Source organism: Bos taurus, chromosome 16 (genome assembly GCF_002263795.3).
Source record: "Bos taurus isolate L1 Dominette 01449 registration number 42190680 breed Hereford chromosome 16, ARS-UCD2.0, whole genome shotgun sequence".
Taxonomy (NCBI): domain Eukaryota; kingdom Metazoa; phylum Chordata; class Mammalia; order Artiodactyla; family Bovidae; genus Bos; species Bos taurus.
In genome coordinates this window covers 51,468,003-51,493,169 of record NC_037343.1, presented here as the reverse complement: position 1 = coordinate 51,493,169, position 25,167 = coordinate 51,468,003, and the positions used below count along the sequence as shown (strand labels likewise).

General features: G+C 51.0%; 1 protein-coding gene across 1 annotated transcript; it reads right to left on the bottom strand.

Moving 5' to 3' along the window:
* Window positions 1-12,592: 12,592 nt before the first annotated feature.
* HES4 (hes family bHLH transcription factor 4) lies at window positions 12,593-19,013 on the bottom strand. The gene is made up of 5 exons (XM_015475198.3): window positions 18,818-19,013; window positions 18,612-18,707; window positions 18,438-18,525; window positions 16,140-18,355; window positions 12,593-15,593 (listed from the first exon to the last, which is right to left on the bottom strand). The coding sequence occupies exons 1-4, from the start codon at window positions 18,923-18,925 to the stop codon at window positions 17,979-17,981; spliced, it is 669 nt and encodes a 222-aa protein (XP_015330684.1). The 5' UTR covers window positions 18,926-19,013; the 3' UTR covers window positions 12,593-15,593; window positions 16,140-17,978.
* Window positions 19,014-25,167: the final 6,154 nt, after the last annotated feature.

Sequence of the window (25,167 nt, the reverse complement as noted above, 5' to 3'; positions counted from 1 at the left end):
ACCACACAGGCCCCACCCCCATTGCCAAAAATACCACAGCTTCATGGTCACATGTCTCCTGCCAGGCAGCGTAGTCCAGGCCACAAATAGATGGCATTTGAGGGGCTTCCAGCTACGTGAGGGATGCCTTCCTGGTCAGGTCAAATGCTGGTCAGAGAATGCTGACCAACAGTCTTGCCCGCAGGGGCCTCCCTTTCCCAAACTGAAGGCCACTCTGCAGTTCATCTTGGCTGAAGGCTGCTTTCTCCTCCTAAAGTGGCCCCACCCACTGTGAAAATTCAGACCCCTGCTCCTCCTGCTTCTTCACCTGCTGGCAGCCCCCCAAGACCAATCCAAATGCTTCTGGGTCTTAGGGCTTTACCCTGATGCCTTTGGGGAACAGAGGGAGTGAGAAAGTGATGAACCCCGAAATGAGGGTCCTGGAATGTTCCTAGAGGTCATTTGGACATGGCCACCGCTGACCTGGGTCAGGGCTTGCCCTCTGGTGTGGCCCGTCCCCTGGCAATGTCGTGAACCTGCCCGGTTGGGCTTTCAGTAGAACACCCACATGGGAGTGGTTGCAAGCGGTCGGGGAGAGCCAGTCACTCCTGCCAGCATCTCTCCTGACCTAGGCTCCTGCAGGCAAAGCCCAAGATGGGGGTGGCAAGCAGGCTGTCCCTCCAGGAACGGGGGTCTGGTGCTGCCACCCGCAGGTCACCAGGAGGAGTGGGCAGGAGACATGGCTTCTGGGAACAACAGCCCCTTGCAGGCACCACCCTGCCCAGCCCTCTGAGTCCGTCCTGAGAGAGGTGCCAGGAGGACCCTCTTTCACTGTTGAGTTTGGTAAGATATAGAGAGGGTGAGTGTCCGTAACCACACTTATTTACTAACTGTGGTTAGTAAGTGGCGAACCTGGGCCCTAAAGGCCCTGCTCAGAGCCATCCTGCCTCAAGGCTAGTGTAGCCTATCCCCAGGCAGGTACAGTGACACACACCCCTCCTGCTGGGGGACAGAGGAGGGAGTGGGGGGGTCGGACAGTAACCATCTAGACAGGTAAATGGGATCATTTCTGACAGCAACACATCATAAGAAGGACCTAGAGTGGAGAGGAGGGGGCCCTCTGAGGAGCGTCTGCGGGTGGAGGGGGAGAGGGGGGAGAGGGGGTGTGGGGACCATGAGGACTGAAGCTTTCAGTGAAGGAGACCAAGACACCCAGGAAGAACAAAGTCAGGTGGCATCCGCAGATGCCCTGGCCGCCCCGGGTGGGTGAGCCTGGCCCGGGGTGTTTCCTCATCACTGAATGTGGAGAAAACCCAGGTTACCCTCCTGTGTCTCTCCTGTGAGACTGCTCACACAGAACACTGCTCTGCGCGGTGTCCCAAGGATGAAAGAACAGATAAAAAACCAAGGAGGGTCTTGGAATGCAGGAACGGACAGGCCTTTATCATCTTTCCCTCCCCCATGTAGTAACTATTAACGAATTTCAGGTCCTCCTGAGGCCCTAACGACTCCATTTGCCTCATCCAATCAGCAAATGACCCACAAGACCCCTATCCTGCTCCTTGAACCTTGGCTATAAAAATGGACTAAGGACCCCTGTTCAACATCATCTCTCCCTTGAGCCAGGCCGCTGTTCTAACAGCATCTCCCACTCTAATAAACTTTATTCTCCTCTCATTCTGCCTCATGTCTGGAAATTCTCCCGTGCACAGACCACGACACTCTGGTCACCAAAAGTGGTGGGGGAGGTTCCTACGCCAGGCAATTTGGCGACACCAGCTGGATGTCCCACAGGTTAATTCAATTCTGATAGTATCTGGAGACTCTTGGGTAGGGGGCTCAGTCCCACAGACTGCTCTCAACTTCAGGTGCCAATGGCAAAGAGTGGTCCCCAAGTCACCCGCCACTTCTGTCTAACTTGGCTACAACTCAGAGGTTCCCATGACCACCTGCCCCTTGCATTCAATTAATTTGCTAGAGGAGCTCACAGAACTCAGGGAAACCTTCACTAACACTCACTAGTTCATTATAAAAATTTGATGTTTTGTTGAAGGATAATCCCATGGACAGAGGAGTCTGGTGGGCTACAGTCCATGGGGTCACAAGGAGTCGGACATGACCGAGAACACACACATCTACAAGATGAAGGACATGGGTGAGGTCCAGATGGGGGATGGGCAGGGCTGGGGGGCTGGGGGCAGGGACGCCTCCATGCGTCAGTGTGGGATTTTGCGGAGGCTTCCTCATAAAGGCATAATCATTTATTAGTCCCATTTTCAGCTCCTCTACCTTCTCAAGAGAATGGGGGTGGGGCTGAAAATTCGAAGCTTCTAATCTGGCTTGGTCTTTCTGGTGACCAGCCCCTACAGGAGCCTCATTAAAACAAAAGATGGCCCTGTGCTCTCAGAAGAAATTCCCAGGTTTTCAGGAGTTCTGCGCCGGAGCGGGGCAGACAGCGGGACCCCTGCTGTCCGTGTTCCTGCCATCACACCATCCTCTCCCTGCTCCTCAGCAGGCTCTGCACTCAGCAGCTGAGGCCCTGTTGGTCACTTCGCTGTGGGGGGAGGTCCCACTGCATCACTTCCTGTGGACAGACATGTGGGTCGTTTGCAGCAGCTATTACAAAGAGTGATGCTATGAACATTCTGGAACCTTTCTCTGGGCAGTCTTGGAGTCATGGGGTCAGAGGTGTTTGTCCAGCTCTAGAGGGCACTGCCCAACAGTTTCAAGGGGTGGTTGTGCCTTTGCTCCATCATGTCTGTGCCCACATCGTCTGGTGAAGCACTTTCCTTAATAATAAAGTTATTGGCCTTTGGCATCATCTTTAATGAGGACGTGTGTCTCTTCAATGCTTCTGTCTTTTCCTATTGATCAGCAAATTTGGAAGACTCAACAGTGGGCACAGGACTGGAAAAGGTCAGTTTTCATTCCAATCCCAAAGAAAGGCAATAACACAGAATGTTCAAACTACCACACAAATTGCACTCATTTCACATGCTAGCAAAGTAATGTTCAAAATTCTCCAAACTAGGCTTCAACAGTAGGTGAACTGAGAACTCTCAGACGTTCAGGCTGGATCTAGAAAAGGCAGATGAACCAGAGATCAAATTGCCAACACCCATTGGATCAAAGAAAAAGCAAGAAAATTCCAGAAAAACATCTATTGTTTCACTGACTACATTAAAGCCTTTGACTGTGTGGATCACAACAAACTGGAAAATTCTTAAAGAGGTGGGAATACCAGACCACCTGACCTGTCTCCTGCAAAACTTGTGTGCAGGTAAAGAAGTGACGATTAGAACTGGACATGGAACAATGAACTGGTTCCAAAATGGGAAAGTAGCACGTCAAAGGTATATATTGTTACCCTGCTTATTTAACTTAAATTAAGAGTACATCATGCAAAATGCCGGGCTGGATGAAGCACAAGCTGGAATCAAGAATGCTGGGAGAAATATCAATAACTTCGGATATGCAGATGACTCCACCCTTATGGCAGAAAGCAAAGAGGAACTAAAGAGCTTCTTGATGAAGGTGAAAGAGGAGAGTGAAAAAACTGGCTTAAAACTCAACATTCAAAAAACAAAGATCATGATATCCATTTCCATCACTTAATGGCAAATAGATGGGGAGACAATGGAAACAGTGAGAGACTTTATTTTCTTGGGCTCCAAAATCACTGCAGGTGGTGACTGCAGCCATGAAATTAAAAGATGATTGCTCCTTGGAAGAAAAGCTATGACCAACCTAGACAGCATATGAATAAGCAGAGGCATCACTTTTCGGACAAAGAGCCGTCTAGTCAAAGCTATGGTTTTCTAGTAGTCATGTATGGATGTGAGTTGGACCATAAAGAAGCTGAGCACCAAAGAATTGATGCTTTTGAACTGTGGTGTTGGAGAAGACTCTTGAGAGTCCCTTGGACTGCAAGGAGATCCAACCAGTCCATTCTGAAGGAGATCAGTCCTGAATATTCATTGGAAGGACTGATGCTGAAGCTGAAGCTGAAGCTCCAATACTTTGGCCACCTGATGAGAAGGGCCGACTTACTGGAAAAGACCCTTATACAGGGAAAGATTGAAGGCAGGAGAAGGGGATGACAGAGAATGAGATGGTTGGATGGCATCACCAACTGGATGGACATGAGTTTGAGCAAGCTCCAGGAGATGGTGAAGGACAGGGAGGTCTGGCATGCTGTAGTCCATGGAATCGCAAACAGTCAGATACGACTGAGCAACTGAACAACAGTTTTAAATTTTAAAATAGTCCAAGTTATCAACAATTTCCTTTATTCTTATCACTGTTTATGTCTTTTTACAGAACTCTTTCCCTGCCCCTCCAAATCATGAAGATTTCACAATGTCTTTGCACGTTTTTAAAGCTCCGTCATTTCACCTCTCTCACTGGGAATACAGCCCACGTAGTCTCATATCAGTGGGCGGTGGGAACTGATTTCAGTGGGCGGTGGGTGATGGAGGTTCTTTCACAGTTTTGTTTCCAGATGGGCACCAGTTGTCCCAGCACCACGTCAGGACGCCATGGCCCAGGTGTATGTGTGTGTGTGTTTGTGTGTGTGTGCACGTGCATGTCTACAGAAGCACAGCAGTAGAGTCCCCCCATGGGATTCACACAATAAGGAGGTTTGGAGAGTTTGGGGCAGGAGTTTTTCAACAGCTGCCATGACTGCCCTGGGAGAAAGTAAGGTTCTGCGGGGAGGCAGAGGTGCCTGGTTCCTGGGGCTGGAATTACCAGAAGTGTTCCTTTCCATTCCCCCTCCTCAATCATGGGCCTCCTTATGGGAAGGGCTCTGGAGAACTTGGGCATGTGCGCACTTCTGAAGCAGGGGGCCTTAGGTCTCCCGGGATACCAGTAAGGAGTATGGAGAATGGGTCCCTCTGATACTCGGCCAGCGGTACCGCCAGGCGCCACCAGAGGGCGCGCGGGCTCCACGGGAAGTCAACCTAGTGCGCGGCTCCGGGCCCTGGTGGGGTGGCGGGTAAGGGAACATTTAGGGGGCGCTAGCTGGGGCGATTGGAGAAGGAAATGGCAACCTACTCCAGTGTTCTTGCCTGGAGAATCCCAGGGACGGGGGAGCCTGGTGGGCTGCCGTCTATGGGGTCGCACAGAGTCGGACACGACTGAAGCGACTTAGCAGCAGCAGCAGCAGCTGGGGCGACCCACTCCAGTACTCTTGCCTGGAAAATCCCATGGACAGAGGAGCCTGGTAGGCTGCAGTCCATGGGGTTGCTAAGAGTCGGACACGACTGAGCAACTTCACTTTGACTTTTCACTTTCCTGCATTGGAGAAGGAAATGGCAGCCCACTCTAGTGTTCTTGCCTGGAGAATCCCAGAGATGGGGGAGCCTGATGGGCTGCCCTCTATGGGGTCGCACAGAGTCAGACACGACTGAAGCGACTTAGCAGCAGCAGCAGCAGACCTAATGGAAGCAGAAGATATTAAGAAGAGGTGGCAAGAATACACAGAACTATCCAAAAAAGATGTTAATGATGCAAATAACCTCGATGGTGTGATTCTCACCTAGAACCGGACATCCTGGAGTAGGAAGTCAAGTGGACCTTAGGAAGCATTGCTACGAAGAAAGCATTGCTACAAAGAAAGCGAGTGGAGGTGATGGAATTCCAGCTGAGCTATTTCAAATTCAAAACATGATGCTGTTAAAGTGCTGTGCTCAATATGCCAGCAAATTTGGAAAACTCAGCAATGGCCACAGGACTGGAAGAGGTCAGTTTTCATTCCGATCCCAAAGAAAGGCAATAATAAAGACTGTTCAAACTACCACACAATTGCACTCATTTCACATACTAGTAAAGTAAGGCTCAAAATTCTCCAAGCTAGGCTTCAACAGTACATGAATTGAGAACTCCAAGATGTTCAAGCTGGATCTAGAAAAAGTAGAGAAACCAGAGATCAAGCTGCCAACATCCATTGGATTAAAGGAAAAGCAAGAGAGTTCCAGAGAAACATCTACTTCTGCTTCATTGACTACAGTAAAGCCTTTGACTGTGTGGATCACGACAAACTGGAAAATTCTTAAAGAGATGGGAATACCAGACCACCTGACCTGCCTCCTGAGAAACCTGTATGCAGGTAAAGAAGCAACAGTTAGAACCAGACATGGAACAACAGACTGGTTCCAAATTGGGAAAGTAGTATGTCAAAGGTGTATATTGTTACCCTGCTTATTTAACTTAAATGCAGAGTATTTCATGTGAAATGCCAGGCTGGATGAAGCACAAGCTGGAATCAAAATTGCTGATAGAAATATCAGTAATCTCAGATATGCAGATGACACCACCCTTATGGCAGAAAGCAAAGAAGAACCAAAGAAACTCTTGAAGAAGGTGAAAGAAGAAAGTGAAAAAACTGGCTTAAAACTCAACATTCAAAAAACAAAGATCATGATATCCATTTCCATCACTTAATGGCAAATAGATGGGGAGACAATGGAAACAGTGAGAGACTTTATTTTCTTGGGCTCCAAAATCACTGCAGATGGTGACTGCAGCCATGAAATTAAAAGATGCTTGCTCCTTGGAAGAAGAGCTATGACCTAGACAGCATATGGAAAAATAGAGACATCACTTTGCGGACAAAGATCCATCTAGTCAAAGCTATGGTTTTCCGGTAGTCATGTATGGATATGAGAGTTGGACCATAATGAAGCTGAGCGCCAAAGAATTGATGCTTTTGAACTGTGGTGTTGGAGAAGACTCTTGAGAGTCCCTTGAACTGCAAGGAGATCCAACCAGTCCATCCGAAAGGAAATCAGTCCTGAATATTCATTGGAAATACTGATGCTGAAGCTGAAGCTCCAATACTTTGGCCACCTGATGGGAAGGGCTGACTCATTGGAAAAGACCCTGATGCTGGGAAAGATTGAAGGTGGGAGGAGAAGGGGACGACAGAGGATGAGACATTTGGATAGCATCACTAACTTAATGAACATGAGTTTGAGTAAGCTCCAGTAGTTGGTGATGGACAGGGAAGCTTGGAGTGCTGCAGTCCATGGGGCTGCAAAGAGTCAGACACAACTGAGCGACTGAACTGAACTGAAAGTCAAAGAAACAGATCCAATATGGAGTCTAAATTTGCTCTTCCCTGTAGCAGTTGCAACTCGTGGGCTTGGTTACCTGGAGGCAGGTGGAATCTTCCTGGACCAGGGATTGAACCCATGTCCCCCGCATTGACAGACTGTTAACCACTGGACCACCAGAGAAGTCCCTGGTCTTTTTATAATTAATAAGTAGTGTTCCATTGTTGGACATGCCAAGATTTGTTTATCCTTTCATATGTTGATGGACATCTGGTGCTATTATATATAAAGCTGCTAGAATGTTTGTGTTTAAGTCTTTGTGTGAACTTACAAAAAGAATATATAAAGAACTCCTGGGCTTCCATGGTGGCTCAGCAGTAAAGAATCTGCCTGCGATGTAGGAGTCCCAGGTTTGATTCCTGGGTTGGGAAGATCCCCTGGAGAAGAATACCCACTCCGGTATTCTTGCCTGGGAAATCCCAGGGACAGGTGGGTAGCAAAGAGTTGGAAATGATTTAGCGACTAAACAACAACAAAGAACCCTTAAGACTCACCAGTAAGAAAACAAAGAGTACCTGGTGGTCCAGTGGTGAAGAATGCAGGGGACACAAGTTTGACCCCTGGTCTAGGAAGACTCCATGTGCCACAGGGCAACAAATCCCATACACCACGACTACTGGAGCCCACGCTTTAGAGCCTGTGCTCCACAATAAGGGAAGTCACTGCAGTGAGAAGCCCATGCACCACAGTGAAGAGTAGCCCCTGCTCTCTGCAACTGGAGAAAGCCCACATGCAGCAATGAAGACCCATCACAGCCACACCTTCTTAAAAAAGAAAGAAAACAAATTACCCAGTGAAGAAAATGGATGAAAGATTTGACCAGTTATTTTATGGAAGACGATATGTGGATGCATTTAAACATAAAAAGATGCTCGACATCATTAGTCATTGAGGAAATGCAAATCAAAACCAAAATGAGACACTACTAACCACCTACTGGAACAGTAAAGTTTAAAGGTCTGACCAAACATAGAGCTGGCGAGGATGTGGGGCACAACTGGAGCTCTTATGCACCCCACATGGAGATGAAAAATGATAACCACACTGCAAAGCTACTGCTTCAGTGACTATGGTAAAGCCTTTGACTGTGTGGATCACAACAAACTGTGGGAAATTCTTAAAGAGATGGGATTATCAGACCATCTTACCTGTCTGCTGAGAAACTTGCATGGGAGTCAAGCAACAGTTAGAACCAGACATGGAACAATTGACTGGTTCAAAATTGGGAAAGGAATACATCAAGGCTGTATATTGTCATCCTGCTTATTTAACTTAGATGCAAAGTACATTATGTGAAATACCAGGCTGGATGAATCACAAGATGGAATCAAGATTGCCTGGAGAAATAGTAACAACCTCAGATATACAGATGATACCACTCTAATGGCAGAAAGTGAAGAGAAACGAAAGCTTTTTGATGAGGATGAAAGAGGAGAGTGAAAAAGCTGGCTTAAAACTCAACATTAAAAACACTAAGATCATGGCATCTGGTCCCATCACTTCATGAGAAATAGAAGGAGAAGAAGTGGAAACAGTGGAAGACTTTATTGGGCTCCAAAATCACTGTGGATGTTGACTGCAGCCATGAAATTTAAAGACGCTTGCTCCTTGGAAGAAAAGCTATGACAAACCTAGATAGCATATTAAAAAGCAGAGACATCATTTTGCCAACAAAAGTCCATATCGTCAATAGTATGTTTTTTTTTTCCAGAGGTCATGTATGGATGCAAGAGTTGGACCATAAAGAAGGCTGAGTGCTGAAGAATTGATGCTTTCGAATTGTGGTGATGGAGAAAACTCTTGAAAATCCCTTGGACAGCAAGGAGATCAAACCAGTCAATCCTAAAGGAAATCAATCCTGAATATTCATTGGAAGGACTGATGCTGAAGCTGAAGCTCCAATACTTTGGCCACCTGATGCAAAGGGCCAATGCATTAGAAAAGACCCTGATGCTGGGAAAGATTGAAGGCAGGAGAAGGGGACGACAGAGGATGAGATGGATGGCATCCTGGACTCAATGGACATGAATCTGAGCAAGCTCAGGGAGATGGTGAAGGAAGCCTGGACTGCTGCAGTCCATCGAGTTGGAAAGAGTCCGGCACGACTAAGTGACTGAACCACAACAAATTCAGATATCCTGCACAATTTGTTGAAAGACTATTCTTTCCTCTACTGGGTTGTTTTGACATCCTTGTTGAAAAGCAAGTGACTAAAAGTGAAGGCTTGTTTCTGAACTCTCAATTCTTTTTGTTTTTCTGGCTACTTTATTTTTTTTTAATTGAAGGATATTTGCTTTACAAAATTTTGTGGTTTTCTGTCATACGTCAAGAATCAACCATAGGTACACCCATGTCCCCTCCCTCCCAAACCTCCTTCCGTCCCCTCCCCATTCCACCCTTCTTAGATCGTCACAGAGTGAACTCTCAATTTTATTCCATCAAATCAATATGTTCAACCTCGTGCTAATACCGAATTGTCTTGGTTATTGTAGCTGTGTAGTAACCTTCGGAATAAGCAAGTTTGAGTCCTACAACTTTGTTCTTTTTCAAGATTGTTTTGGATATTCTGGGTCCCTTGGATTTCCATATAAATTTTAGGAGCACCTTGTCAATTTCTATGTTAACTGAAACTTTGAAGAGATTGTATTGAATCTAGCTCAATTTGGGAAATACTGTCATCTTAACAATGTTAAATATTCCAATCCATGAATGTGGAATGTCTTTTTGTTTATTTAGGTTTTTTAAAATTTTTTCTAAATGAGTTTAGAATTTCTAAATAATTAATTTCTGTCAACAATGTTGTATAGTTTTCAAAATATGTTTTATTCTTTTATTAAATTTATTCATAAGATTTCTATTCTTTCTGATGGTATTATAAATTGAATAGATTTCTTATTTCATTTTCAGATTGTTAACAGTGCATGGAAATAGAATTGATTTTAAAATATTGATCTTGTACCCAGGAAACTTGCTTAACTCATTTATTAATTTTAATGGTTTTTCTTAGTGCATTCCATGGAATTTTCTACCTATAAGATCATATCATTTGAAAATAAAGAGTTCTACTTCTGTTCTTCAATATAGATGCATTTTATTTCATTTTCTTGCCTAACTGGCCTGGCTAGAACTTCCCACACCTTTTGGAATTTTTTGTCTGTTTCATTTTTGTTTTGGCAGTTCTCTAACTTTACAGGACAAGCAGCAGTTAGTGCTTATCCACATTAACTGTCTGTAGATTTTTTAAAGTGGTGGCATGTACATAGGTAACCAACATATAGAGCTTGTTTGGTGAATCTTCATCTTCACTACACTTACATCTTGGAATAGAACTGGTGAGAGCAGAAATCAGTTTTATTGCTGGGTTTCAGCTATTTGATTATGATGTTTTTAAATGTAGTTTTCTTCAAACTTCTTGTGCTTGGATCTGTGGGCTTATCGTTCATGTCAAGATTGTAAAGCTTCGAGTCATTATTTCTTCAAATGTTTCTCACCTTCCCCTACCCCAGAAGCCAATGACACGTATGTCAAGCCCTTGATGTTGACCACAGCTCACTAATGCTCTTTTCTCCACTCCTAGTTTAAAACTCTGTTTTATGTTCAATAGTTTTTATTATTATATTTGCAGTTTACTAATAGTTTCCTCTTCTGCATTTAATCTCTAATTTGCATTACTCCCACCCAGTGTGTTCCTTACGTCAGACATCATAATTTTCTTTTATCTCTTTGGCTATGCTGAGTCAGTTGCAGCATGCTGGATCTTCAGCTACAGCATGTGAACTCTTAGTTACAGCATTTGGGATCCAGTTCCCTGACCAGGGATCAAACCCAGAACCCCTGCATTGGGAGCGCGGAGTCTTAGCCACTGGACCACCGAGGAAGTCCCCCATCATAATTTTCTAAACGTTCATTTGGGGTTTTTTATATCTTCAATGTCTCCAACACATTCAGTCTTTCCTCCAGCTTCTCAAACATGTGACATGCAGCTCTAACTACTGTTTCAGTGTCCTTGTTTATCATCTGTGACATTTCTAGGGTGCTTTCAATTGATTGAACTGTCTCCTTATCATAAGTCAGATTTTCCTGATTCCCTGTGTGCCCAGTAATTTTTTATTACTGAACGCCAGGCATTAATTTCAATGTGTTGGGTTCTAGATATTAATTTTTTTTCTGCTATGAACAATCTTGAGCTGTTCTGTGTGCAGCGTTACTTGGAAACAGCTTGAGCCTTTCAGATCTTGTTTGTAAACTCCGTTGGGCAGGCCTGGAACAGTGCTTCACCTGTGCTGAGCGTTCCTCACTGCTGGACAAGACCCTGTTGGTCACTCTGCCACCCGCCCTGCAGTTGCAGGGTTTCTGTTCTGGCTGGTGAAGACTGGAACTCTGTGAACTCAGGGGTTGCTGTCTAACCCTCTGGGGGTCCTTTCCCTGGCCTGGAAGAGTTTCCTCACAAGGGTATTCTAATCAGGTCTGAGGGTCCCCTGCAGCTCTCTGGAGTTCTGTCCTGTTATCTCTCTTCTTTCTGACCCCTGTGCTATGAACTCCAGCTGCATCTGTCCCTCAGGACTATCAGCTCCATCTCCTCGACTCAGGGAGTCTGCCTGGCTTCGGGCCCTGCACCAGGGCCTGAAAATTGTTTCCAAGTCGTCAGCTGGGGCTGTGTAGGGCCCACTCCACTTCTTTTCCATTTCCCAAGGACCAGTCTTTCATTTTCAGTCTATGTTTTGGGAACTTCATGGTTGTTCAGTGGTTAGGACTGAGTGCTTTCACTGCTGTGGGCCCGGGCGATGCACAGTGGGCACCGGCATCACACAAGAACCAGAGCTCCTCAAACAGGCACCTGCTCCGCAGAGAAGATCAATTTGTTTTCTTCAGATGTCAGCAATGAAACTTCTTAAAGAAGAGTTCTTCTCCAGCTCTGCAGGGGGTCACGGTGAGCGACCTGCTGCTCCCGTGTGAATCTTACCTGGACAACGCATCCTTGGTGCCCGCTATGTAAAATATGTCATTTTGATATAAGATGCTTTGTCTCAAAAATGTCTATGAGGGGAGTTCCCTGGTTGCCTAGTGGTTAGTATGCTGGGTTTTTCACTGCCGTGGCCCAGGTTCAAGTCCTAATCAGGGAATTAATATTCCATGAGCTGTGCAGTGTGGCCAAAAAAAAGGGTAAGACTATCTTTGATGTCATTGGAAAAGACCCAATGCTGGGAAAGATTGAGGGCAAGAGAAAGGGGCAACAGAGGATGAGATGGTTGGATGGCATCATCGACTCAACGGGCATGAGTTTGGAGCAAACTCTGGGAAATGGTAAAGGACGGGGAAGCCTGGCGTGCTATAGGCCATGGGGTTGCAAACACTCAGACACGACTGAGCAACCGAACAACAACAAGGGTGAAACAGTCCTCAGAACTCGCTGAGAATCTGCTTCTCAGGTTATAATCCTCAGTTTGGCTCAAATAAAATTCCCTTTTTTTTTTTTTGTTTTTGATAGTTAAATGAAATTTCATTGGCACATTACAGGCTTTATTTCATTCACTCCACACAATACTCCCCAGCTCCAGGCTGGGGCGGCTCCAACTTTCCCTAGGACCCTGGGGTTCAGGCTGGAACTCCTCCCGACCCAGGAAGACATCGATCGCTGGGTTTGCACAGGAGTCAAATCTGTGTGGCAGGGAAGGACCTGGGCACAAGACGCACCAACCCAAATACCCAGAACTCCTGTTCCTGTCCTGGGAGGGGCAGTCAGCAGCCACCTCCAGCCTCCTGTCTGTGTAGTAACATCAAGCCCAGGGGTCCTGGTCAGCAGGGCTGCCCTAAGAGCACAAATCAATAATAGGAACCCAGAGGCAAATGCCAGCATGGGTGTGCGTTCCATGAGGACCTCTTTCCAGGGAAAGCCTGCCTTCCGGTCGTGTCCTGAGCATGAGCTCTCCCTTCTCGTCCCTTTTGAAAAGGAAAGGCACTAACCATGACCGAATTTCCTTCCAGAGGCCCCACTTCCTAAAGCCACCACCTTGGGGGGTAGTATTCAACATATGAATTAGCAGGGCAAGGGACAGTTTGCAGACAAATATTCAGTCCATAGGACCTGGGCTCTGCTCTGGAAAAGTCTAACCAAAAAGTTTGGGCTCCAAGTGGGCAGACTGGTCAGCTCAGTCCTGGGATGTTACCCTCACCTCTTAATTCAACAAAAGAAACTTCAGGGGACACAGAGAGAAGAAAATCCCATGTATACACAGCCAGATGATGCCCTGTCCCACCTGGGGTTTGGTCCAGAACCAGCCTCCTGATCCAGGTAGAGGAAGAAGCTCGGCCAGGTCTTCCCTAATACTTTACTGATCCTGGGCTGGCAGGGAAAGTCCAAGCCTAGGGCCCCAGAGGCCTGCGCTTTGAAAGGCCATGTGAAGGGAGGGTCAGGAGCTGAAGGGCCCTGGCTGGAGCCCAGCCCCTGGATATCGTGTATGGCCCAGGTCATGGTCAGCTCATATGTCAGGGGATGGAAATGGCGGCCAGGAGAGGACCATGGAGCCTCCCCACACCTGGAGCTGCTGAGCCCTATCCCACGTGCTAGACAGAGTAAGGGGTGCTGGGGGATCCTAGCGAAGGGAAGTCCTCCTCTTCACCAGCCTCTGGCCCACTTGTGGGTAAAGACGGGAAGGCAGGAATTGGCCCCCACGTCCCCACACAGACATGCAGACTTTTTGTTTGAAGCAGGAGCCCAGGAGGTGAGCCCAAAGTCACCAGGTGGGTGTCAGGGTCAGGCAGGACACCAAGAAGAGACCTCTGAAGCAGCATCAGCCAGTTGCCTCTTGGTCACCATGGACACCAGGCTGCAAAGAAGGTTGATGTGCCCACTGGGGACAGGTCAGTGTGGCCCTGGGGGCAGGTTGCAGGGTTTGTGCTGGGAATGGCAGGGCTGATGGGAACAGGCCTCTCTGGGCAGGGCAGTCAGCTCTGTGGTTCCCAGCACGGAGCATTGCCCATGCCTGTTTTTGTTTGAAATCTGGGGCCCCAGAACCCCCAACACCATGTTCTGATACAGTGTGCCCCCTCAGTTACTGAAACAGAAATGGCCCTAAGCCCTGCCCACAAGCCACAGGGATGGGGCCTGGGCTGTGGCTGGTCAGCCCAGGATGGGAATGGAAGGGGACAGGGGGCTGGCCTGTCCCTGCACCCGCAGCTGGCACTCACAGGGGAACTGCTTCCCAATGGACATGAGTCCAGTCTGCTCTGCTCATCACCACCACTGCAAGGGCTGTTTCTGGGCCTTGCTCCACCCATCCTCTTCCACAACCCCATCATCAAGTGGGCACGTGATGCTGGAGGCCCTGGGTGACCATGGGCACATTAGTTGTATATTGCTATTGTTACTTACAATAACTTTAATTTTACATAAAACATTGTTAATTATAGCTGTACAACAAATTAACCTACAATTTATCCGTTTAAAACAACAAACACATTATCTCACACAATTTCTGAGGGATAGGAGTCCTGGAACTGCTCAGCTGGGTGGTCCCGGCTCTCAGTCTCTTCGGATTGCTACTGAGATGTCGGCAGCAGCTGGGGTCCCAGCTGAAGGCTGGAGACCAGCTTATAAACCCCACACTCTGTTGGCCGCTCCATAGCAAAGGACAGCTGGCCTCCTCCAAGTGGAGGATGTTAGAGACAGAGAGAGACAGGCCAGGATGCCCCTGCGACCTCATCTTCTACAGGACCTTACTGCTGATGCAGGTCAACCTCAGTACATTCAGAGGTAGAGTACCAGGTCGGGGCTCTTGGGGGGGCTGCCTCCTGGGAGGCTGTCAACCCCAGGGCCTGTTTCCTTGCCCAGTGGTGCCTCCCAGGATAGGTATGGCCCCTAGAGCTTCAAGGGGCAGAGAGCAGCCAGACACGGCTCCAGAACCCTCTGGGCTCAGCTTCTTTCTTGGGGGAAAGGGGAGCAGGTCCTGGAGCCTAGAGGAGGCTGTTGGGGCCTGGAGATAATCAGGTGATCACAGGAGCTCTGGTTGGGAAGCTAAGGGCTCACCTTTCAAAAGTCAAGGCTCCCAGGAGCCCCAGGTCCTACCCCATTTCAAACTCCCAAGTACCTGGAGTTTTCTGGGCCTGGCGAGGCCGACTGCTGTCACCGTTAGGACCAACTCTTTCTCCAGATTTCAAACACCTATGATTTGCTGTCATTGTTAGTCCCCAAGCCCTGACCTCACAGGCAAGAAAGAGGGACCCAGAGTCACAGGGTTCCACAGGGCGAGACACCCACAGAGGCAGGCAGAGCACCTGACTACACACAGGAATTCAGCAAACACTCATTGACCCTTGGTCCCCACCAGGAACTGGGCGGATGGAGGCCACAGAGGAACGCAGCTCCACCTGCCAGTGCGGGGTAGGGGGAGGGGGAAGGGGCCACACCCTCCCCCAGAAGGAGGAAGTTCTGGTTCTTTCCCCACCCACTCCGCACATTTGTCCAGAGAGGGTGCTTCTTCTATTATCCACCGAGAAAGTCTGCAAGACAAAAGCCAAAACACAAATACTTGGGGGGGGGGGGATTGCGGTGCAGAGGAATTCCCCAGAGCCCCTCTGAGGCAGGGGAGGGACAGGCAATGGGTGGAAGAGTGGGGAGGGTGGGAGGAAGAAGAGTCCACCCCAGCTCTCCACAGACCAGGCAGGGGTCCAGGCTGAGTGTGGAAAGGGCCATGGCTCCACCCCCAGCAGACGCCAGGATACTGCCCTCAGCTGCCCAGGGGCAGCCTGGGGAGGGGCCCAGCCTCAGCTGTGCTTCCTCAGACTCCCCTAATCTAATCAAGGGTGACACTCCTTTCACCCAAGCTAATTAATGAGGCCTGTATGGCCTGAGCGTCTTTCTGTTCCAAGCAGGTACTGGGGATAGGAGTGAGTGACACAGACAGGGCCCTGGCTTCCAGAGCCCTTGGAGCCTGGGGTGGCTATCTCAGGTGGGAAAGTGGGGAGAGAACCTCGGGGGGCAGGGAGGGGGCTGAGTAGGGAAGGGCCAAAGGGGGCAGGGAAGGGACAGAGACACGAGGAACTTGCCTGTCTGAGGAACAGTGTGGTTCCCTCAGAGCCGGAGAGGTCCCTGGAGGGCTGACAGGGGCCTCAGCACAAACACCTCTTTGGCGACAGCGTCTTGAGGACAGATGACCAGGAACAGGAAGTAAGGAAGTAAAGGGAAGCACAGCCCAGGAACAGGGGGATCTGGTTTGACACTGTGATTGCCCCCTCCCTGAGGAGTGATGACCCGAGCTCCATGTGACCTTCCTGGGCAGCCCTCCTCCCTCTGGCCACCAGGTGGGGAGATCCCTCTTATTCTTTCAGGCCACGTGGAACCCAGCTCTGAGGAGGCCTTGTCCACCCCTCTACCCACCCAACCACCTGGCTTCATATCCCAAAGTCCCTTGCCTTCCCCTCCTGCACTGAGCCTCCACCCCAAACAGCTCCCCTTTCCCAAAAAAGCTGAACTTCTGGCTCCTGAAATGGACCCTCTGCAACTCTTCTGCTGGGAGGGCTCCCAGGCTGGTCAGCAGTAATGCCCCCACAGTCCTGCTGGTGACCCAGCTCTCTGAGCCTCCCCAGGGCCTGGACCAGTGAGTGTGTGCAGGTCCCAGGGTGTGGCTCCCGGCCCACATGGCTGCCACTGCCCCAAACCACTGGCCCAGACCCTGGACACCCAGGGAGATGGGCCAGGCAGCCAGAGAGCAGGAGGGGACTGGCTTGGTGGGACTTGGAGGGCCCTGCTTGGTGTGCACGGCTGAGTCCTGGAGGGCAGATGAACCTTGGTCAGGAACTGTTGGGGTCATTGGAGGAGGAGATAAGCCTCTAGCAGTGACTAACCCTCCTCCTCCCTGATGCTCCCTGGCCAGGCAGGTAGCTGGCAACCATCTGATGAAATTGGCTGTGGGTGGGAAACCCATCTTGCCTTGACCTCAGAGGGCTCAGGATGAGACACTGCAGTGTCAGCCACATGACTCAACCACCTCCTCACTGCCCCTGGAGCACAGCGTCCAGCAGCAGCCTGAGGAGACCTAGGACCACAGGACAGTGGCTCCCCGGCCAATGCCCCACGCTGGCTAGGATCACTGTATTGTGGGGTCAGCATAAAGCCAGTGTTCAAGACAGGAGCATAGGCCTGCCAATGAACCCCCAATTCCTTCCTACTGTCGGGGGACTCCCTCTCAGGGGAGGACTGGGCTCTGGCGGGAGGTGAGCCCCAGTACAAAGTGCCCTTTGTCAGGCCGGTTGGGGGCCCTGCCTCTAGGACTCAGATGCCCTCTTCTGCTGGCCCCCATCTGCTGGGCAGAGACTGGCTTGGGGCAGGCTTGACCCACAGGTGCCAAGAGTAGTTCTGTGCTCCCCCGGGAGAAGGCAGGCGGTGCACCAGGCCAGAACCCAAGCTTCAGCCCACCTCAGCCCCAGAGACAACAGCGTGCACACGTCTCTGCCTTCCAGGGGCCTCAGGAGGGGTTGCGGGGAGAGAACTGTGCCCCAGGAGGATGCACGACCTCTTCTCAGCACTGGGAGACGCTCTGGGAAAGTGGTAACTGTTCCAGTCCTGCCTGAGCCCCCCAGGGACATCTCACACACACCCTCCTCCCTCGAGGCGGTCGGCTTCAGCGCAGAGGGACACAGCCAAACTCAAGGCCGGGCGAACCCCTGCGCGGCGCACCGGCCGGCCCAGGTGGGAGCTGAATAAATCCCCACGGCCCGGCCCGGCCCGGCCCGCCCCGCCCGTTCATGAGAAGACATCAACCGACCCCGGCGCTGGGCCTCGGCCAAACTGGACCCTTCACGAAGACGACAAAACAAAATTCCCTACCCGATCTCTGGAAATAACCATTTTCTGGCACAGTCTCAGTCGGTTGTAGGGCCGCGGTCTCACCGCAGCCACGGCCTCCAGGGCGCGCCCTGGCCCTGAGCCCCGGCCCCGGGGGCGGCGAGGGCCAGCCCGGGCAGGAAGATGGGTGCCAAGGCCGCCCCGGGGCGCGGCAAGGGGCAAGGGCCGTCAAAGGCTGGCGGCGGCGGGCGGCCTGCGTAGATCTCGGGCTCCTGGGCTTCAGTGGCTGGGGCCAGTGGAAGCGGGCGGCGCGCGGGCCCCAGCCGGGCCAGGCAGGCTGCCAGATGGCAGAGCAGACGAGACCGCACGTCCGCAGGGACGCCCTCGCAGCCAGCCAGGAAGCGATTCACTTCGGCCAGACACTCATGGAAGCCGGCGCGATACTTGCCCAGGATAGCGGGGTCCGAGCGGAGGGCAGCTGCGGGGGTGGCAGGGACAGGCGGTCGGCGCCCGCGGCCTCAGCCCCGGCCCCTGAGCCCTCGCCGCCGCCCTCGCCTCACCTGTCACCTGCACGCGCCGCAGGCTCTGCAGGTGCCTCACGGTCAGCTCCAGGATGTCCGCCTTCTCCAGCTTCGAGCGGCGGGAGCTCTGCGGGCGGGGCCGGTGAGGGCGGCGGGCCGCCCAGGAAGGCCGGGATTCCAGACTCCCCAGTCTTGTCCCTACCCCCAACTCACCTCTTTCCTGAGGGCGTCCAGGAGGAGGCTCTGCAGCTGAGCCAGACTCTCGTTGATGCGCGCTCGGCGCCGCTTCTCCATGACCGGCTTGGAGGACTGTGGAGCCGGCAGCCACTGAGTCCTGCAGGCATCATCTCCCCTCTCCCCTTCGCGCCCCCCCCCCCCCCGCCCCGCTCCTGCCAACCCACGCCCGGCCAGGTCCCCACCTTCCGGTGCTCGGCCACGCTCCGGGGCTGGTCTGGGGTCCGGCTGGCGCCGGCCGCCGCTCCCGCCCGCGGCGAGGCCCTCGGCTTCCCCGGGATGTCCGCAGGCATGGTGCGCCCCTTCGCCACCCCCAGCCGAGGGCAGGCTGGGCGCGCGGTTTCCCAGGCACTTCTCCCGCGGGTCCCAGGCTCAGCTACCAAGCGCGTGTCTGCAGCAGCCCGGCTATTTAAGGCAGCGCGGCTGCGGGGCGTGGGAATCCCTCTCCGCGTTCTTTCCCACACTCGAGCCAGCCAATGAGCCGCCGGCGCCGGGCAGCCCGCCCCCGGCCGCTGCCCCCGCCGGCTGTCAGTCACGAGTCAGCTCCCGGCCCACAGACCCCGCTGGCAACAAAGGCTAGCCGGGGCACCCCGCCCGCGCCTGCCTCGGACCACGCCGGCCAGGCGGGAAAATCGCCGCGCCCCGGTCCCCAGTTCCGAGCGATGCGCCGGGAGGGGGCCTCTCCGGGAGGGCGGAGGCGCGAGGCTCACCTTCAGGCCGAGCGGAGACCGCGAGAAGTCTGAAAGGAAAATTCGCGAGGGGCCCTTATGCGCTCACGAAGAACCGGCGAGCCTCCGCCTTCCGCGGATCCCGCGGGGGCCTTGGACCTCCGCGCAGCCTGCGCATCTGACCCTCGCCGCCAGCAGCACCTGCACGATGCCGGGGACACAGTGAACATGGAACACCAGCCGCTGGACAGGAGAGAAGCTGACTGGCCAAGGTCGTGAGGGAAGCAGGGTGGCATCACAGGGCCAAAGAAAGTAATGCCGCAGAGCAGATAGTGACGTCATCACAGGCAGGATGTTGTCATGGTATGGAATGTAAGGATGTTACTGGTCAGGCTGGTGATGTCTCCAAGCAATCATAGGTGATATCTCAGGGTTAAGGTAGATGATGACACAAGCCAGATGTAATGATGTATGGTCACTGGTGATGTCACTCTCTTCTGGATTACCCAAAAGTGATGAGCCAAGCAGCAGCCAAGAAAGTAGAACTCACAAAAAATGAAGGATAATTGTTACATTTCTGTTTGTTATTTCAAAGAAGCACGTGGAGGAAAGAGGGCTAAGCTTATTTTCGTGTTTGATGTTGTTTTCACTTTGAATTCCCTTGTGGGGCACAATCATGTTTTGAGTTTTGGGGATGCCAGCCCATGGTGGCCTGGGCAGTCTTGTCTGCATCCCACAAACCTCTCTGGAGGCTCACTGTAGGCCTGACTGTTCTTGGGGCTGGGGAGGCCTCTCCTGAACTCTGAACTGATGTGGGAGGAAAAGGCAAATGAGCAAAATAAATAATGACATGGTTTCCAGAGACAGAAAGAAATGTGTAGGTTTTGGGGGGAGCCGAAAGCCTTCTTTCCACTGAGTGGTCTGGATGGTATTTTTGCAGTGAGCTCTGCTGGAGAAGGCAATGGCAACCCACTCCAGTACACTCGCCTGGAAAATCCCATGGATGGAGGAACCTGGTAGGCTGCAGTCCATGGGGTCATTGAGAGTTGGACAAGACTGAGCGACTTCACTTTCACTTTTCACTTTCATCCATTGGAGAAGGAAATGGCAACCCACTCCAGTGTTCTTGCCTGGAGAATCCTAGGGACGGGGGAACCTAGCAGGCGGCCATTTATGGAGTCGCACAGAGTCGGACATGACTGAATCGACTTAGCAGCAGCTAGTTGCAAGTCCAGAGGAGGAAGTGGCATTCCCAGAATGGAAAGGAACCACAGGGCCAAGGGAGGAGGGGCCGGGACAGGTGGGAACCAGGCTCTAGTGGCTTCAGGTCCCCAGAGGGGTCTAAGAGAGTCATGCTTGGCTTTTCTGAGCAGCAGAGTGGCCCAACTGGCAGCTCGGAAGGGCCACCTCCCACACTACATTCTACCTGGTGGGTGGCGATGCTGGCTGGCCCCCACCTCAATACCCTTTCCCAGGGGTCCAGTCTGGGGCCCAGTGCAGACGCCTGTGATGCAGGTTTGATCACTGGGTGGGGGAAGACACCCTGCCCCCTCCCCGGAGGAGGAAATGGCAACCCACTCCAGTATTCTTGCCTGGGAAATCTTATGGACAGCCTGGAGGGCTACAGCCAAAAGGGTCACAAAGAGTCAGACACAACTGAGCAACTGAAGGAAGGACCCTCCTGTACCTGTTTCCTCACCTGTAAAATGGGCTACCTTTTCATTTAGCCCTGGACTATAGTCCATGGGGTCGCAAAGAGTCGAACATGACTGAGCAACTAACACTTTCACACTTTGACTGAGAAGATAAATGAGATCTGATTTTGAAAGCACCCAGCACATGCAAGCGGGACAGAGTCACCTGGATTCACCTCTGCCACAAGCCCCACTGTATCCTCTACCCTCTGAGACACCCTCTCCCTACCTGGGGTCTTCAGAAGCCTGTTTCTTGGCCCTTCCAGCCCCAACAAGGAGCCTTCTCTCACCCAGAGCAGAGTGAGTCCCAGGGGTGTCATCTACATCCCTGTGTCCTTCCCACTGGGCTGCACCCCCACTCTCTCTCTGGGCCCTCCTACCTCTGGCTGTCCCCTCCCTGCCTTTTACATCTGGATTTGATCTCTGGTAGGACCTGGGACTCCTGGGGACCGTAGGGGCTCCCTTGCTCTGAGTAGAGAGGGAGAGTCCTAGGCTGCAGGGGGGAAACTGTGCTGAGAAATACTGACGTGGAACACTGCATTTTCCAAAGATGGCTACAATACATCCACCCCAAATACTCTACCTGTGTGTCCTTGGTGAGATTTTGTGATGACATTAACCAGCAAAGACAGGGGCAGTGGTGATCTATGAATTCTGAGGCTTGACTTGAAAAACGTGCACCTTGCTGTCCTGGGAAACTCACTCCTGGAAACCACTGACCCCTCTGTGAGGAAACCCGAACTGGTCTCATGGAAAGGCCTCATGGAGAGGCCTTGTATAAGTGTTGAGCTAGGAACCTAGAAATCTCAGCTTCCAGACAGGTGATCCCAACCTGCCGCTTCAGAGCCCCCACTCACACTTTCCCAGCCAGCTCTGTGTGCTCTGTTCCACTCTTGATTCACATGACTGGTGTTACTGTGACACTTTGGGGTCATTCGTTACGAAACAATAGTAACTGGAACAGCTAAGATGGCCCAAGCCCTGGACCCACCCCCCTCCCCAGCCCCACCCCCCAAACCTTGTTCCTTCCTTTCTCTGGCATTCACAGAGTCACAGGAGCTTCCCGCACTGGCTGTCCATCTGACGAGGTGACTTTTGCAGCTATCCAAGGCCAACTATCTGTCCTCCTAGATCCAGGCTTGAGTTGGCCAAGTCCCAGTAGGCTGATGGTCCCAGGGGCATCTCTAGGGACCACTGTTGGCCACTGGGCAGGAAAAGTAGTGGGGGAGTCTGTGTGGGAAGATAAGTGTATTTTCCAGTCCAGACACTGGGCTGCAGCCTTGGTGGGGGGTGGGGGGATGGTCTTTCTCACGTCTGGCTCCCATGACAGCATTCCACAACATTCAGACAGTGTCCCTCCGGGGCCTGCCAGGTGCTGTCTGTGCACAGGCCCCTCCCAACCTCTGACAGGGGGGTGGCACCTGCACTTGCACCCTGCCCCTCAGCATTCCACAGGCACATGGGTCCCTGAATATCAGAGACACCATAGACCATGACCAGCAACCCCATCCTCCTGTTCCCTCCTCTTCTGCCAAGGGACAACAGGCTGTGGACTCAGGCAGCCAGGACCAGAGTTGCCATGTGACCAGGCTAGAGTCATTGCAGGGTCTCTCCTGGAGCATGGGAGTTGGGTCCTGAGATGATAAAGTGGCAGAGGCTAGGGCTGGAGGAACCCAGGATTCAGTATAGAGAAGAAGGAAGCAGATGACCAGGACCCTAATCTTAACCCTGAGGGGGCATCTTTCATTTTTACAGGCCAGCGGACCAAGACACCTTCCTTCGGCTCTTGGTGCTGGGCAGTTGGAGCATCCCCCCAACACCTGATGCATGACAGCACCTCCCCCGAGGTCTGGGCATTGTCAACATCTTTCTCCATTATTGAATGTTGACACCTCTCCACGCTGGGGAAGCCATGTCTCCCCAATTCTGTGTGGTAACAGAGCTTCCCACCCTGTCTGCCTGTGATGCCACCTCCCTGTGGGCTTCCATGGGTGCTTCTCTCTCCAGTCTCCTTGGACCACTACTCTCTGGAGAGGTATGCTTTGCTCTCCTGCTGGTCACATCCAGACTAGTTTCTTCTTCACCAAAAAAAGTCCCAGCTTTGAACCTCATCTTATTAACAGATCTCATCTTGTGAAGTCCACTGCAACCCTGCGGGGGGGGGGCCTCCCCATACCTTCTGAAGGTTCACTCCTGATTCCCTGTCACTTTCTCCAGCGGCTCCTGTCACAGTCCTTGTTGACTTCCAAATTCACACGGTTGATCTTCTGGACTTCCTGGCCTCCATGGGGCATCCTAGTGTAGAGTTGGCAACTAAGCTTCCAATCCTAAGTGCTGGGTGTAGACTGTAGCCGTAATATTCCCATCCACCCTGGAGGACACGCCCACCAGGAAGCCCCGCCCACAGGGCACAGGTCAGCATCTGCAGTACAATATCCTGCTGCTTTCCCAGTGTAACCTGGGGTCCTGCCTCCTCCCTCCACACTCTCAGCCTCTTGTCTCAGGTTCTGCCTCCCGCTTCTCCTTGTGCCTTTCAGTCCTGTGGAACTTGGGGAACAAGTCTTCACTCTAATCTTTCTATCCACACAACTGGAGCACTCTCTGCCCAGTGGTGGAGCCTGACTGAGGCACCAGCCTCCTCTGAATCTGACTATTCTCAGTTCTCAGACCAGATTCTGCCATCGTCCTCGACCCTCAGAGTTCACTCCCAGTGCTGCTCTGGCAGGTCCTACAGTGGCTCTATCTCCCTGATGTATACAAACACCTACTTCTGACCTATTGCTTTTCCACCACTGGCTGCAAGCCGCCACCAGCTTCGGCCTGGAATTTTGTAGTTCTTTGCCATGGCAAGGCAGCCAGTCTTGGAGCCGAGTGCTCAATGGGGGCAGGTGGACAGGAGAGGAGATTAGAGGGTCAGCAGAGTGGTCAGAAGAACAAGCCTAAGCTCCTATCTTCTCTCGGAAGCTTATGGGAAGCCATGGGAGAGAAGGTTGTGTGTAGATCACTCTGGCCCTTGGCTCCACCACAGATTATGGGGTCAGGATAGAAGCACAGCCACTCGGCTGTATCCATAGCAGCCTCAGTGGACGAGGGCGCATAGATATAAGTGAGGTCATGGATATTCTTGGGAGTTTTTTGTTGTTGCTACTGCTGTTAGATGGCTGAAGGGCTTAAAAATAAAAGCAAGTGTATTAAACGATATAGATACTGTTTTAAAAGTTTTAGGAAGTTTAAGTTAGTTTGTAAATGAAACCAAATATTAACCAAAGACCCCTTTATAAGTAGCCATTGTAACTTCATAAATAGGATATTCAGGTTTTTGTCTAGAACATATGTATTTTGTGATCATGTTGTTAGGTGCATACAAATTAAAAATAATTTCATTTTATCAGTGAGCTCAACCTTTTATTGTTATGCAACCTTCTGTATCTAGTAATGCTTTGACTATAAGGTTTCTTTGTTAATCTGTTAGTGAAACTGTTAATACGGTCACATCTGCTTCCCTTTAGTTAACATTACGCAGTAGGTTTCTTTTCTCCTTTTACTTTCAGTTTCCTGTACCTTTATATTTCATATTATTTATGTCTTCTGTAAGCTGTGTAAAATCAGATTATTTTTAATCAGGCTGACAATCCTGGTCATTTAGTCCCCCTGGATTTCAGACCTCTGCTCTTTAGAACTGTGAGGGAATACATTTCTGTTGTTTTAAGCCACCCAGTTTGTGGTGGCTTAAAAGCCTCCAAGACACAGAGACATGCTTCCAGGGCTATCGTTTTGCCTGCCGAAAGCCTTTGCATCTAGTTCCTCTTGTCCAAAGCAGGTGATATTCAATAAAGTAATAAAAGAAAATAAAGGTTCTATTACTATATATACCATATTTTTGTTATCTTTTTAAAATTTTTTATTACTTAAAATTTTTTTGAATTGTTGTTTCATTCCCTTATCTTTGTGCCATATTTAATAATGGTCACCTAGGGACTTTCCTGGTGGTCCAGTGGTTAAGACTTAGTGCTTCCAATGCAAGGGGCATGGGTTTGACCCCTAATCAGGGAACTAAGATCCTGCTGGCTGCATGCCATGCCCGAAAAAAACAAAACAAAACAAAACAAAAAACAGAATCAAAATAATGGTTTTTTGAAGAAGACAGGGATTTTCACATTCTGTAATATTTGT

Bases quoted from the DNA above. Each gene is read 5' to 3' on its own strand.
- HES4 (XM_015475198.3), bottom strand. From the start codon at position 18,925: ATGCCTGCGGACATCCCGGGGAAGCCGAGGGCCTCGCCGCGGGCGGGA. The intron at 18,526-18,611 runs GTGAGTTGGGGG...CCCCGCCCGCAG, and splicing joins TGGACGCCCTCAGGAAAGAG to AGCTCCCGCCGCTCGAAGCT. The intron at 18,356-18,437 runs GTGAGGCGAGGG...CCACCCCCGCAG, and splicing joins GCGGCGCGTGCAGGTGACAG to CTGCCCTCCGCTCGGACCCC.